Genomic DNA, 15,199 nt, shown 5'->3' with positions numbered 1-15,199 from the left:
TTGTACCACATCTGAACGTTCTCAGTGAACATTACAAGAGACTGGTTTCAAGTTACGCCCAGTAATAAATAATGGTGTTTGCACTACTACTTTTGTACAGGTAAACGGTGGGCTGTAAAAATGTAGCTGACCATCCACTGGCATTCTTAACAGGGCTCCGTAATTTGAATCTATGTTGTACGTTCTATTCTTTTTTTCTCCATCACAACATTCACTGCTGTTTCAAACTATTCAGTCATTTTCACTGGTTCTGGAGTTCCTGTTTTCAGGGGATTAGTGTTTGCTCTCACTATTGCCACACTCTACTCAACTAAGATGAGCGTAATTTTAAAAAAGCTGTTTCTAACTCATAGAGTTGTGAAAAATTATCTTGAGAAGGTGACATGACTGCCACTGATTCAGCAACAAGAATCACTCTGAAATAGTTATTTTAAGAAGTCAGTGAGGATCCAGCTGTGAAATGTAATGATAGCAATTTATATATTTTTTTAAAGTTTAAACAATTTAGAAGCATAAATCCCATTGATTTAGGAATAAAATTTTTGTTCCTAAATTATCAAAGCTATTTTCCAAATAGCTATTTCTCTGTTAATAATTCTAACACGCATGTCCAGGTAATATCACTTCCAAATAATCCAAACTTTTTTTTACACTTCTCCTTTGAAAAGCTTCCATTTTTTCCCACTAATTGTGTGTTACCTGTTTAGAAAATACCCCACATTCTTATGAACTGCTGGTAGGTGTACAGTAATCAGTGCAAGGGTCCTGCAACGTTTGAACTTGTATTTATTTCATCTAAAACTGTGGTACAGGACCCAGGCACCACCAGAAATGAGCTGTTTACCTTGCTGCACACCTTTGAGCCTGTAGATCAGGAGACATGTTCCTAGGCAGAACACCTTTGAGGCTAACCCAGAGCCTCTTCCAAAACAGCAGCCTCTTCTGGAGTCTGCATCTGGCTGAGAAATGGGCTTAGGAACAGGAAAAAATTCAAGTAAGAAATTTGAGAATTAGAGTCTAACGTTCATCTTGAACTGCTTTCATGTGCATGAACTACAATTGCTGTATTAAGGTGGGAATTATTACAAGGATTCACCACAGCCTCATACAGTAAAAAGAAGTTTTCTGCAGTTTTTAACTGAAACTGCTTTCTGAATGTACACTTGTGACAATTTGCCTCCGCTTTTACTGATTTATTCTTGCTTTCTTACAATGGCAAATTATAGAAAAATCCTACAGAGGGGATTTTTGAATTACTAACTGAAGTCTTGTGTTTTCATGCACTCTGTGAGAAGCATTGCTATTCACATTTGCCTCACTTTGCCTGAGTTGCTGAACAGTCCTTTGACTAACTTTGTCCACTTTATCACTTTTGAATGACAGAGGTACAAGTTACTGCACTGCAAAGCTTTCTGTCAGTGAAGAACACGCACTGCCTTTTCGTGCAATGAGCTAGACAGGTGGCACATGCTGCCTTAAACAAATATACTTGGGGTTAACTCAGGAGCTGTGGTTTTAGAGTAAATGATAATGTGGAGGCAAAACAAATCTGGATACCAAAACGCTTTAATCGCACACGTTGCAGTGCAATGAATTACACCACCTCCCTGGCACGGCAGAGACACAATGCAGTCCAGGAGAGACAGCACAGCAATTCCAGCTAGGCAGGGCATGTGTCTGGGGTCCCCTGGGCTATTCCCCATTCCCCAGTATTGGAGATGATCCTGCAGTCTGGTGCAAGCTCTTGGGATTCCCTTAACAGAGGATTTTTTGCACTGTGGTTACCTCCAAGATGTGTAAGCACCCTTAGCTACAGGACTGGGCAGAGAATACCTCGCTGATGATTAGCTCCTTCAAACTGCATTCTCAGTTTCTGCTTTGCTGTGCCATTGTTGAAGCTCACAATCTGCTTCTTTGGACATTTCCGGACATGTTTGCACTGCTGTTCCAGACACGTGGTTGATTGTAATTCATTTACTTCTACTACAGCAAGAAGCTGGGTAAAGTTCACAGGCTTATGCTAACAGCCATGCTGCTAACTAGGCCTAACTCATACTAACTGTTACAGGAGACCTGTCTTTATTACAGAAATGAAACACACATTTTCTTTGCCTACTGTTGAATGTGTAACATTACAAAATCAGAAAGGACCAAACATGACATTCCAGTTATGCTGAAAACATGTATCCCCCTGCCCACCCTGATGCTTCTCTTAAAATTCAAGAATACTGAATTCCCAGCTACTTTCTCTTCCAAATGCAGTAGCTAATCTCCTATCCCTAGGAGGCTAGTGGGAGTTTAACATCCTATTCACTGTCTTCAAATTAAAAAAAAAAATATATATATATATATTAAAAAAGAATCACCAAATCACCAACAGAGCCCTGAGAAAGCACTGTCAGTGCTCAGCACCCAGTGAGACCAATAGTTCGACTCTCAGGACAGATATGCCTCTTCCTTAGCCTGTTAGGCTACTGTTAGTGAAAAGTTTCATCTAGACATTGGCAAGAAGATGGCAACTGTAGTCTTGGTTGTTACATTTAAAGCAAAATATAGTTATAGGACATTTAGTATGATATAGTACAACATGCAGCAAACTATTTCCTTTTTTACTAAACCAGACAGGCCAGTTACCTGATAAAGCAATTAGAAGTGTGCTGAAATGTTGCAAAATAAATCCTATTTTGTCATTCTATTACTAAATGAAAGGAAAAGGGAGGAAAGAATTTAAAAGTGAGCAAACGTATTATGAGCTACACTTGAAATTATTCTGAACGTACTTATTTGAACATCATAATACGGCATTCCAGCTGCAGCACTCCAAATAGGTGACTAATGTAAAGCTTCAGCTCACAAAGCAGGGGAAAACATGCAGAAACACAAGTCGTAAAGGCTCTATACAAAAAGAACTTAGCCAGATCTTGTGTTGCCCAGAAATTCAAATTTAAAAGCAAAAAAATTTTTAAAGGAACTTAAAGATACCAGATGAAGTCTTCATATTTTGCGCTTTGGATTTAGAAGTTTGTAACAGCAAGCATCGTGCTATAAGAGAATCCAAAAGGAAGGGTAACTAGTGCATTTTGACTGTGAAAACTGATACACACCAAGACTAAAATTGCTGGTACGTACAATCTATCAGATACTATTCTAAACCAAGTATTTAAGACAACTCAAATTGAGTTCAAGATGGTGAAACGAGTTGAGCTTTTAACTTGACAGCATCTCACTAAATCAGACCTTTTCCTCTAAGAATGGCAGGCCAGATGCTTCTACATAATTTCATTTTTACTTAATGAGCACTTATTATTTTTTTCTAAAGATATTCTTTCATTTTACCTAGTAAACCCATTCAGTGTTGTAACTAGGACTCAAATCTGGGCAGGTTGTGCATTTCTCAAAATAAAATCCAGGAAATGGTGGATTTTATGCATCAGTATTTCAGTACGCATCAGTAGTTTTTCCAGACTGTTTTGGATACATAAATAGAGCACATCAAAGTACTGTTTATTTCTACATGTTGGTTACTTGGACTCCAACTGCCATTTGTGCAAACCATTCTCATTTTAGAAAAAAAGAGTCTTTCTTCAATTGCAGAATTCCATTAAATACCATTTACCTGCAATTGTGATGTGTACATGGGATTACACACAATGCAAAGCTTTCCCACAGCTATTATAATAAACTATTCCACCTACAGGATTGGATAATACGAGAATGATGTTTATGCTTTGGAAGGTGCTTTGACTGCAAGATGCCCACTCTGCCAGACTTTTCTGTTTTCTGGAATGAAAGAAACAGGTCACTGATGCATTAAAAACATATTTACACTTGGTTTGGTTTCGTTGAACCAAGATGAATAAGAGTCATTACGGTAGTATAACCGTGAAGCAGGTCATCCTTCACGTCATTACATTCTCTTAACACGAAATTCCCAGTAACTATTCGATCACATCCTATTTCGCCATGTCCAAAAAAGCCAAAGAGGGGAACGTTTGGAAAAAACTTCCTAAACGCATCTGCTTCCATATTCCTTTTGGTTTTATAATGCCGATATCCTCTGCCAACACATGCAAACATGAAGCCAATGGTGTTACGCTCGGGGATGTTTGCTGCTTTGAGACGCTGCATGGCGGCTTCTGCTGTCCTCTCATCAGCTACATCCTGGTCTAACAGAACTGTCGCACTCTGGATCTGGGGACCACTGAAAGCCAGTCCAACCACACCACAGGCATCGCTGGGCTGGGCGTTATTACTGAAAGGCAATAGGCCTTAGTTAGAGAACATTTCAGGAAGTCCACTTCACACCTGAATAATCTGCTGCCGCAGAAGTAAGATGCAAAACAGACCAACATCCTGGTGATTTCGAAAGCTGCCTTAGTTAAAAAACAGAAAAAAACCTTCCAACATTTTTATCCTCTTTTAACAGCAACCTTTCACAAGGAAAACCTTTCACATCAATACCTGGAATTAATCATAAGCCTGCCTCTCAAATACTAGCCACGTTTAGCACTCTGCATATGTCACAGCTAAGTCCAACTGAGCTATAAGTTCAACTTGAGCAAAGACATTCAGCATTTACACATCAAGCCAGAGCAGCAGCAGTCAGGAACAACTTCAGATTCCTGGTGCTTCAGGTGTCCCTGGCTGGCCAGAATGCACTGGTTTTAATAGTTACGTATTTATGGCTTATGAGCAATAATTTAACATGGTCAGCTCTCTTATCTGGAATAACGGTGCGGCTGGCATAACTCAGATGCAAGAAACATGTCTGAACCACTACGGAGTCCAGACCTACACTGGCAAGAGAAGCCCACAGGAGTGTCTGCACCACACTCCCCAACAGGCTGCTCCAGGGAGGATGCACTGGCACCAGCAAGTCAGAAGGCACAAGCAGCTCTCCCTATACAGCTGAGCAGCTGGAGCGAAGAAGCCCAAATCTGCCCTGCAGGGATTGTGGTAGAGGGACAGGGTTTAACTTGGATCACATCAAGCCTGTTCCTGCGAGTGCCACGTCCTTGCGGAGCTGCAGCACATTAAGTGTGCTCCTGGGAACAGTCCTGGCTGCATGTTCAGGTACTGCTCTGTGATGTGAAGCGAGATGAGGCTGACAAAGAACCAGAACGGTCACTTAAGTGGTCTCTGTCAAAATGAGTGCTAATTTATCTCCAAGCCAGAGAGTAAGCACAGACTGCAATACAGTGTTTCTGAAGCTGGAACCGTTCACAGTTCTCTCCTAGCTAGGTTTCCAGAACCCTAATTGTAACAGTCAAACAAAGCTTCCAGCTCTTCTTGCTGAATCATGGTGTAGTAGTTGGACTTTGTTCCCTTAAAAAAAATAAATTTCCCATTCTACTACCACTAAGGGACATTTCCGACAGGACACAGCTAAAATGCTACAACTTCTGCAGAATTTTTCCTATTTTAAATCTAATTCACAATTTACCTTGAAAAAGATACCTACTTCTCAGAGGTCAGCGATGTAAAGCTCTCCACTTGTCCCCAGCTAGGATGATACTTTTTTCATTCAAAGGATTGACTATTTGATGAAGAAATCGAGTAGCTCCAGACTTCCAGGAGTTGTAGCCAAACAGAAGAACCACACGGAGATCTGGATTATTCTTCAGACCTGCAAATAAAAAGCACAAGCATAAGTCCCCTTATTTTTGACTTCCCCTGAAGTTCAGGTATCCCATATACACTCTTCACTCTCTCCTTAAATACCTAATGCCTTTACTAACAGCTTTCCATTGCTGCAACTGAAAAACAAGACACAGGTTGGTCACGTATCCAGGAGCTGGGCTGCATTCTCTACCTACTTAAGAATTTCTGAAAAAACTTGGCAATGAAAAGAAGATTGTTTCTGCTCCTCCAGCTTTCAGCTTCTTTCACAGAGCATTTGTTTTACCACAGCACAGTTTCTGGATTTTACTTGACATCTTTAATTGTCCTTTTACAGATAGGAATTGAGCATACAAGTAATTCAACAAGAACCACAGTGCAGTAAATAACTTTACTTGAAAAATTTAATAAATTGCATACATCAGCCAGTTGTTTAACCCAAGACAGAAACTCCCAAGTCTGCCGAACAAAAATACTCACAAAACCCTCATATTACTCTTTGTAAATGATCTGTTGTGTCCTGCTAAGAACACAACATAAAGAATGTAAACTGTATTTACTGTAATCTATTGTCTTTTCTTCTGCCTTTCCTTGCTACAATACCTGACTTAGGATCTAAAAGGAAAGTTATCTTGGAGAAAAAGCAGCAGCTCCTCCCCACCCACTTCTGAACTGTGGTGGTAAGAATGATTCCCAATGACACAAACTCACTTATCATTACTTTTAACCAGTTAGAGGGTTGCTCAAAATATAACAGCTCCCTCTTAGCAGCCCTAAAGAAATCTGCCAGCAGTACTCATGATAATTTACCCTCAGTACTCCAGACAAAAAGGGGAACAGAGATCGACCAGCAGCACCCCTACAGAGCCCCAGAGCACTCTGTGAACACAATTAGCACAGAAGCTGTTAGTTCTACGTGTAATTCCACACTGGAGCCCAGAAGAGCCAGAAAACACTTTACAAAAGCCCAGATCAAAGGGTGAACAGGGACTTACCTGCTTCAGCAAATTTACTTTCATCAAAGACCCTGTTCTTCAAGTCTTTAGGAAAATGGAAGGTTTGGATTTTTACACCATCAATTTTGGGAAACAGCAGAGCAAACCCAGCTTCACCATCTTCAATTTCTTGAGGTTGATTGCTGCTTGAACCCATAGGGGTAACTACAATGACACAAAAAAAGACACCTCACGTTCAGTGATTCTAATGTTTTTGTCTACACCGTGATGCAGATTAAAAGAGGCAGAGCAGCATACATGACATTAAACATGACAGCTCATTCCCATACATATGTAAAGATAGCTGGTGTTAATTTTGTTGTTGTTTTGGAAAGATGAAACATGTAAGAGTCCCCTTTGCTACAGATGATGCTGAAGTCACTTTGCAGGAGGAAACAATTTGGAAATTTTCCCCCAGCCACACCAAATTCAAATCAAATGGAAAACAAGCACTGTGCAATACATGAATCTCCCAGCCTTCCAGCCAACTTCTGTGGCTACACAAGGATACTTGGATTTTTAAGAACTACCTACGAAACAGGGAACAGTGTTGTACAAGCGTGTGATGACGGTATAAAGCAATCTGATACAGATATCAGGACCCTATTATTGGATTATGCTGCTGACAAGAATCAATCACCACAATCAAGGTAGAGCAATACTACAACACCGTGGACCAACTTGGGGACTAGGGGAGGATAAATGGAACAGATGGCACTGCTCCAGAGATCTGGTTCAAGTGACCGAGAACCTGGATTTGAGCTATGCAATGGGTGCCCTCACTTGGAAATACTAAAAAGCTTTTCAATGCCATTTGATCTCAGGGGAACCGAGCATCAACATGAGGAAAAATAAAATAAAAAAGTGCATCAAGTTAGCTAATTCCATCGAGACAAGCACGAGCTGATGCACAAAGCACTAGTGTATTCTCTGTATCCGCAGTGCAAAGATAAGCCACCTGTGCTAAAAGAACAGAAAAACTTACTTTCAGGAAGAAACCATGTGATTTGTCTAAGTAATTACAGGTCGAGATTGTTATACTTTATAAATACAGCAAGAGAAAACAGGAAGAAAAGAACTAAGAAAGCAAAAGGATCCTGCTGACAAAAGAAGAGAGCAACAGTCTACTTACTCTAAACAGAAGTACTCAAACAGCCTTTAGTAGGAGCAGAATCACAAGTATTTATGGCTAGAGATGACCTCAAAAAGTTGCCCAAGCAACTCCTTACTCCTTCACATTAGAGCCCTGTGCTGTCCTTCCTGACGCATGTTAGTCAAGACTGTTTAAGACAGGTGACAGAGAAGGAAAGCAAACATACTAAGCAGACTCCTGCTACACTTTTTGATATATGAGAGCTTGCTACCAACATACAGGGCGTAATCTATCCTCTGTGATCACAGGGATGAGCAGAAAAATGCACCCTAGTACACCGTAGAAAGGGAATTTAAGGTGAGAAAGGAGAAAAAAATGCTAATAATAAAAAACCAAAGCATTAAAGAAGACTCCTACCTACAATCCCTGGGGTGACCAGTCCAAGAACTTGACATCGTTTTGGCAACAATTTTTCAAGTGCAATTGCTGTTTCTTTACTGTTTCTTTTTCTGGCTGTTAAAACAGAAAAAAGAGTAAGCACAAAGAAGTATAAGTAAGCTGTTCTGAACAGGACTAGAACAAGCAATGCAGTAACCCCATCCTATTTTATCAACATTACAAACACAAAAAACCTGTACTATCTGTAAGCGTGCAGAACTAATAGCATATGGAATGGAATCAATCTTGTCAACGGGATGAGAAAATAAATTGCTGTACTTTCCTTCATGTAATACACGTCTGTGTAAAATAACAAACAACTGAGGGCTGTTTCACACCACAAACGGGGTAAGTGATCACATTTTTTCAAAAGATTACTCTGCTTTGAAATTCAAAGTAAGACAATCCCTTGGTAGGTGACGTTTCCTTTCTGTGTTGGACCTAACTGCCAGCTCCCTCAAAGCAAGAGTTGAGCGGTTACCTTTCTTTTGGTCGTGGCATTCCTCGTGGCCGCTGAACGTTTCTGCATCCGCTATGTAGAGCACGGTTTGGGGCAGCACATGCACTTTCTGTAGGAGGAGGAAAGGGGCAGGTTGTGCTGTTTCACGGCCCCGCACCATCCCTTTCCCAGAGGCATCAGCCAGGCTCGGAAGGAGAGGTCTGAGCGGGCGTGACGGAAGGCAGCGGGTGCGCCTCGGGTCTTCCCTCACCTTCACCGGAGCCCTGACAGGAGGGGGCGGCAGCGGCGCGGGGAGCGGCGCGGACTGACTGCGGCTGGCTGGCCGGCTGACCGCCGGGGCCCTGACCGACTGACCGGCCGTTGGGGCGCTGACCGGCCGCCCGCCCGTTGGATCCGGCGCGCGCCGCCTCCCCCTCGGCAGCGGCCCCTCCCCCCCGCGCGCGCACCCACCTCGAGCTCCCGGGCGAGCGCGCGCACCAGCGCGTGGCTCTCGGCGGGCCCCGGCTCCAGCGCCGACACCCAGGCGAGGCGCTGCCGAGTGCGCAGGGTCCGCCGGGCGCACTCCCTCCAGAGGCGGCACACGCTGCAAGGCACACACCGCGCGTACGCGGGCGGCTGCGGCTGCCGCCGCCGCCCCGCCCCCGGCCCCTCAGAAACGGCGCCCCGCCCCGCCCGCCGCCCCCCGCTCCTCACCATGCGGCGCGCAGCAGCGCCTTGGTGGGCAGGAAGCCGAGGACGCGCTCCACCACCTCGGCCAGGTTGCTGAGCACGAAGGCGGCCCTGCCGCTCGCCTCCATGGCGGCGGCGGCGCCGGGACGCTGCGTCACGCGCACGGCGACGGGCCCGGCCGCCCGCGCGCTTCCGCTTCCGGCGGCGCGAGGCGCGGCGCCGCCTCCGGCCCCCCCCCGGCCCTCGGGCGGCCCGGGCAGCGCCGCCGCCCAGCGCCCGGCCGGCGGGCAGCAGCACGACCCCGGCCCCGCGCCTCAGCCGCTGACGCAGACGCTGTTGTTTCCGCACTTTATTGTAACCTCTGTATAAAAAATTCCATCCACGGACTGCCGTCGCGCTTGGTGCCGATCGCTTTATAAGTTCATTAGTTTACAAATGATTGCAACAACCCGTTAATAAAAGGGAACACGGACAAAGGCTTGGTTTTCCTTAGTACTTTAAATCACTTCAAGCTCCGTACCGCGGCTCCTCTCGGTAAGCACGGTGAGCCGCCACGCAGCAGGACCAGCCCAGCGAGGGCTGCTGCCCTGTGAAGGGCGCAGTCAGAAGTTCTCAGTGGCACAGCCTTGCTCTCCTCGAAGAAAAAAAATCTAAAAGAGCATCTTTTCCAAGAAACAGTTCATATTCTCATACGGCCATGAAAAATGTTTAATGACTTAACATACATGTGCTTTTCCTATATCATTAATTTGGAAATACTACAAACGCTGTCATTTCAGACCAGAAAAACTACTGTGATTTGCAAGATCTGACATTGCCTAGAACAGTATTAAACAATGTATCCAACTTCCTGCCTTTAAATGAAACAATACAACGCAAGTCTGCAGTCTGCATTCTGCCAAAGTTAAGAAATACACAAAAAAAGTGTGTGAACAACTCCTATTGAATGATCTTTAGTAACTTGATAGCCTGCCGTAGGGAGCTTACACTTTCAAATAAAATTAAAAAAAAAGGGAGAAGGGAAGGAGTGGCCCATATACGCGCAATCCATAAAGAACAAATACAGTAAAGGCCCAAATTGCTCAGTCCGAGATACCTAAGAAGAGCGGAATGGTAAGGCTGTAACTTATACTTTACGTGTCAGTTGACAGATTATCCACTAACTTATCTAATAGCTAAAGTCTTCAGCACGGCTGTTATAGGGGGCACTCATAGCTTGAGTCTGTGTGTTGGAAAACATAAAAAAGAGCTTGTTTTGTTGACATTGGTCCAGGTATACAACAGTCCTCAGTATTAACCATCTTCTTTTGGAGGAGTGTACCAGCCTACGGAGAACAGAGACACATGTTAGGTACTGACACTGTGAGGTTAAGATGATCTTACCAGCCCATTCTGGATTTGTGAGAGAGAGAAGCCTCGACTGGCTCCCTTCCTTCCCTCCCAAAGGAGGCCAGCTCTGTGAGACCCAGCACCCTAGGCCTTAGTCGTCTCCAGCAGGACATAGAGCATGTGGCATATTCCAGGGTCAGACACGGTATGTGTGTGTGAAAATTCAGTATTTTCATGGGTCCTTTCTTTGGTGGTGGTGTATTTGTTTTTTGTTTTGTAATAGCAGCTATCTTTAGTTGGACAAGTTGGGCATGAACAGAAGAAGCTGTTGAAGGAGAAACATTGCCATAACAAAAACAGATGGAATACTGGTAAAAACAAACAAGCAAAACAAAACATGTCTTCCAGCCATTTAATTAATGTCTAGCCATACAAACATGACTGCACCGGGTTATTTATATACACATATTATCTTGCACATGGAAGAGTTAGGTGTGCACAAGCATTTGCACAGTTTATCCCACTTTTGCAAGTCTTGCTGTAGGAATGGGCTTAGAAATGTCAGCTGAGTAACTCTGCCTCCTGCTACGATTTGGCATGTTTAGCAGTTGAATCATATCACAAGTGTGCATAGCTCTTCCTGGCCATCTTCAGATTTCCAATCTTAATTCTCCCAGCCACTACAGTAACAATTCCTCATAGTGTTTGTATGGTGGGTACCAGGCCTATTTATGTTGTCCCAGAGAACTGGTAGCAGCTAGAAGTTAACAAAGACAACTTTGCAGCAGCAATAAATCTGCTGCGAATGCTTTGTGCACAGCTCCTGTTGCAGCAAGCACTGTAGTCAAGCCTAGCACGTGGCTAGAAATTAACAGCTATGCTGGCTTTTGTGGCAAACTAAAAAAGCAAAAGACTCTGTTAATGGCAAGATCAATAAATCACAAAAATGGAAAGCATTTAAAAATCATCATCTCCTTTTCAACAGTACCGAAGGCATTATGTTCATTTTAGAGGTGGGAAAACTAAGGTGCTCACTACACTCATACTGAAATATGCTCTTGTGTTGATGGCAACACGAATTCACAAAGAACACTGTGTCCACCTTGAGTAAAAGACGGTGACTGAGATGGGAACCAGGACTAAATCCCTCATCATGAGGCCAGGTACCAACTCTGCTGACTGCTTTTATACAACGTAAGTCACTTACACCTTTCTAAAGCCTCAGGTCATTTGTTGCCTTCTCATCCTGCCACAGTGAATACAATTATACCTGGAGCCCTTTAATACTTGTTTTAAGCATCTGAGACACCAATAACTGGCTTTAAATGGGGGGGGGGGGGGGGGGGCGGGGCCTCTCTCATATCAGCTGTAGTTTCCCAGCCAGTGCACTTCCCTTGGACTTTCCGCATTTTTTAAGAGTGGACAGACAGACTTTACTGTTAGTCAAGTTACCTGAACAAGAAAGACAACAACACTTGAAGATTAGTAACAGAAACACCACTTCCAGTCTTTCCAAGCCAACGTTAAGACATTCCAGCACTTCAAGTTTTATCACTGCCAAATATCAAATCCCAGGATACTGTGCAGACAAGGACAAAATACAAGATACACTTACCATTCTTCTCATGTATTTGTACTAGTGACTTATAGGACTGCTGTGCTCTTGCTAGATTATATTGATTCTGAAAGGGGAAAAAAAAAACAAACAGCATGAGAGAACCTGCATCTAAACATGCAAGACCTCAACGAGTGTTAAAAAGAAACTCTATGGTGGACTTCCAAATCAAAACAATGTACGATGTTCCTGGCTTTCAAGTACAAGATTTTCAGAACAAATACCCTTAATTTCTCATTTTGCCTCGATCATGATGACATGGACTGGCATAGCCCTGCTGCTGGACATGCCCCTCTATCAGAGGGCTCAGAACCACATGCTAGCTGCCCCAAGCAGCAGCGCTTCAGGCACACCCTTCTCGCCCCCCAGATTCTGCCTTGTTCAGCTGACCAGTTACCAGGCTAGACAGAACTGTAATCATAAAAAGCTTCTGCGAATTCCTTCTGAATCTTCCTCATTTCTAATTCTGAGTCCTCCTTCCCCCCCATCACGTCTCCCTACTTACACACCCTGCCCATCCAACAGTTTTGTCCTCTTCAAACATTCATCTTGCCTTAAACTCAACGTTAACAACCAATAAAATACTCACACATGCACCAGACGTTGAGGTACATGAAAATGCAAGTATAATTGCAATTCTGTCACTAAGCATCTTCCGTGCAAGTCAGCGAAGAAACAGAAGCAGCCTACCAATAATTTGTGTAATTGATGTACATGGTGCATTTACCTTATTGGCTCCGAACTGTACTCTGGCTTTTCCTTTGACTAAAGTGGCATTGATCTGCATGATGACTGATTCTATTGAATAGGCACTACTCCAGCCCTGGAGGAGAAAGAAAACATTTCTATGTAACACACACTTCTTGTGCTCACCTCCCAAATCTGTTTTGGAATGTGTGTTTTGTTGTGGCTTCTTTTTGTTACTTTTTTTTCTTCTTGTGTGTGCAGTGGTTGTTTTTTTTTTTTTTACTGCACTCCAGTAAGCCACCTTTTAGTTTTTAACTACTCATTTTCTATTAACAGCTGTGATTGCCCAGATAAAAACAGCAACTGATATACAATATTAGTACCAAGAACTTGTAGGAAAAATTAATAGGCTGAATCACACATTTCCGGAGTACAGCAAGACAGAAACAAGAACAGGTACGTTACAGCACTTACACATTGTCAGCAACTTCACAACAGAAATTACACTTTTGTTGTAAGCACAAAAGACTGCTATCTAACGAAGTCACTAAGTGAGTTAAGGTGATTTTACTCTCAAAATTGCAGTTTCTCTCTGGCAATGTTTTACCTTCCAGGGTTCACAGAAGCTTCTGCCAGAGCCTGCAACTAGTTACTCCACTCATTTACACTTTAGAGAGAAAACTGATCACTGTGTCTACACAAGAATCTTCTACATTCCTCACTTCTCCAAAACTGACTCTGTGCAGTAGCAGAGGCTTCTGGAAAAGAAAAGAACACATCTTGCTCCTCAGAACTCACTCTTTACACTTGCCTCCTCCAGGAAATTCTGAGAGCTCAAAACTGATGTGCTCTCACTTCTGGCTCCTTTCTCAGACCTCCTGTAACCCATTCAAGGTAGAAACGAAGATCTTGCACAAAAGGAGCAAGACTAGTATTGTGGGACTGAAGTTTCTTCCACCATGTTCCCTTTGGAGCATGGATATTTATTTATTTTTTACACACAGGGACTCAAAATCAAGGGAAATGCCCATTTTTATTTTTCAAGAATGCTTACTTAATCTGGATAAAAGCTACTACCATCAAGTGCCTTTTTACTGAAAAAAATGCACCTTTACTCATGGCACTTCAGCAGTGACAGGAAGAGTCTGCATTCACCTGTTTAGTAAGAAGTTCCATGCATAACGCACCTCCACCTAGGACATACCTAAAAATAAATGTGAAAACAAAATTATACTTGACATCAACAGTTAGTAAAATATGAAACTGTTCAAAGTACTTTGAGCTCTCTCAGGCTAGTTAATGTTTTTGTTCACACAAAGCTGAAACGCCCTTTGGCCAGCAATATGTTGTAACTAGCCAGCCATATCATACTTCTGTAGAGGAGATTAATTGGCACTGTAAGACAAAAGAAACTGCTTTCCTTTGCTACATATGCTTAGTTGAAATCAGTGATGCAGCTGGTGTGTACAAATGCTTACACAACTGTCCCCAGACCATGGAAAGGAATGCTGCTTTTTGCTGCTACACCATGGGTATGCTGACACAGTTACTGGCCATCACAAAACCTGGACTGAGAAGGGAGAATTTGCCACTCCAAAAGTGTAGCCTCCCCTGTGATCAGTGCATTTAAACAATGTCGATCTATACATCTTTTATAGGGAAATGAAAAGACAGGCAGCAATTTAAACTAGACTCAGCACCAGCTGTCAGACTGCATTTTCAAACACAGAGCTGTAACTTCCTGTTAGCAGGAGATGCATAAAAGCCTTGAAAGGTGAACGTAATCTTCTCTCCATTGATATATATACGCTTCGGTGCTCCACGCAACGTTTCAACCGAGTTTTAGATAACTTCTGATAACTTTCAGAGCACAGTGTTGATTAGATTTAATGCTTTTTGATTAGCATTAGAGGAACCTTTAGACAAAAAATTTATAGCAGTGTTACCAGAAAAAAAAAAAAAACAACACAGTTAATACTGTGCAGCAAGTTTAAAGCAACAGGATCCTTCAGCAAGAACTCAAAACACATTTCTATTTGGAACAATAGAAGTAACAGTGATATTAACAGTCCACAAAGAAACCAGTTCTTAAACATTATGGCAGACACAGCCTTTCCAAACTGGACACAAATTAAGCAATCCTAATCAAACTAAGGAATTGTACCCAGCTGGAAAGAGCACCCAGCTGTTTGCTATCATTTATAACCCTTGAGAAGCACATCTCCCCGTATCACACTGAGCCTTTCACCGAACTCAAGGACTAGAGCAGCTCATTGCTGGATATTTAGGGAAAA

General features: G+C 42.9%; 2 protein-coding genes across 2 annotated transcripts in view; both read right to left on the bottom strand.

Moving 5' to 3' along the window:
• Positions 1–3,485: 3,485 nt before the first annotated feature.
• On the bottom strand, positions 3,486–9,463 carry FBXO22 (F-box protein 22). Its single transcript, XM_040570687.1, is given in 8 exon segments — positions 3,486–4,252; positions 5,462–5,501; positions 5,504–5,626; positions 6,615–6,779; positions 8,125–8,220; positions 8,627–8,714; positions 9,056–9,188; positions 9,299–9,463. Coding segments are annotated over 8 exon segments (1,179 nt in total). The 5' UTR covers positions 9,403–9,463; the 3' UTR covers positions 3,486–3,822.
• Positions 9,464–9,964: 501 nt separating this feature from the next.
• Positions 9,965–15,199, bottom strand: part of UBE2Q2 (ubiquitin conjugating enzyme E2 Q2) — a 42,570-nt gene continuing 37,335 nt past the window's right edge. The window contains 4 exon segments of the mRNA XM_040569694.1: positions 9,965–10,599; positions 12,219–12,285; positions 12,946–13,041; positions 14,061–14,109. Coding sequence (XP_040425628.1) covers positions 10,568–10,599; positions 12,219–12,285; positions 12,946–13,041; positions 14,061–14,109 — 244 coding nt within the window. The 3' untranslated portion in view covers positions 9,965–10,567.

Source organism: Cygnus olor, chromosome 11 (genome assembly GCF_009769625.2).
Source record: "Cygnus olor isolate bCygOlo1 chromosome 11, bCygOlo1.pri.v2, whole genome shotgun sequence".
Classification (NCBI taxonomy): domain Eukaryota; kingdom Metazoa; phylum Chordata; class Aves; order Anseriformes; family Anatidae; genus Cygnus; species Cygnus olor.
Note: the sequence above shows the minus strand (reverse complement) of the source record. Positions and strands in the feature narration are given on the sequence as shown.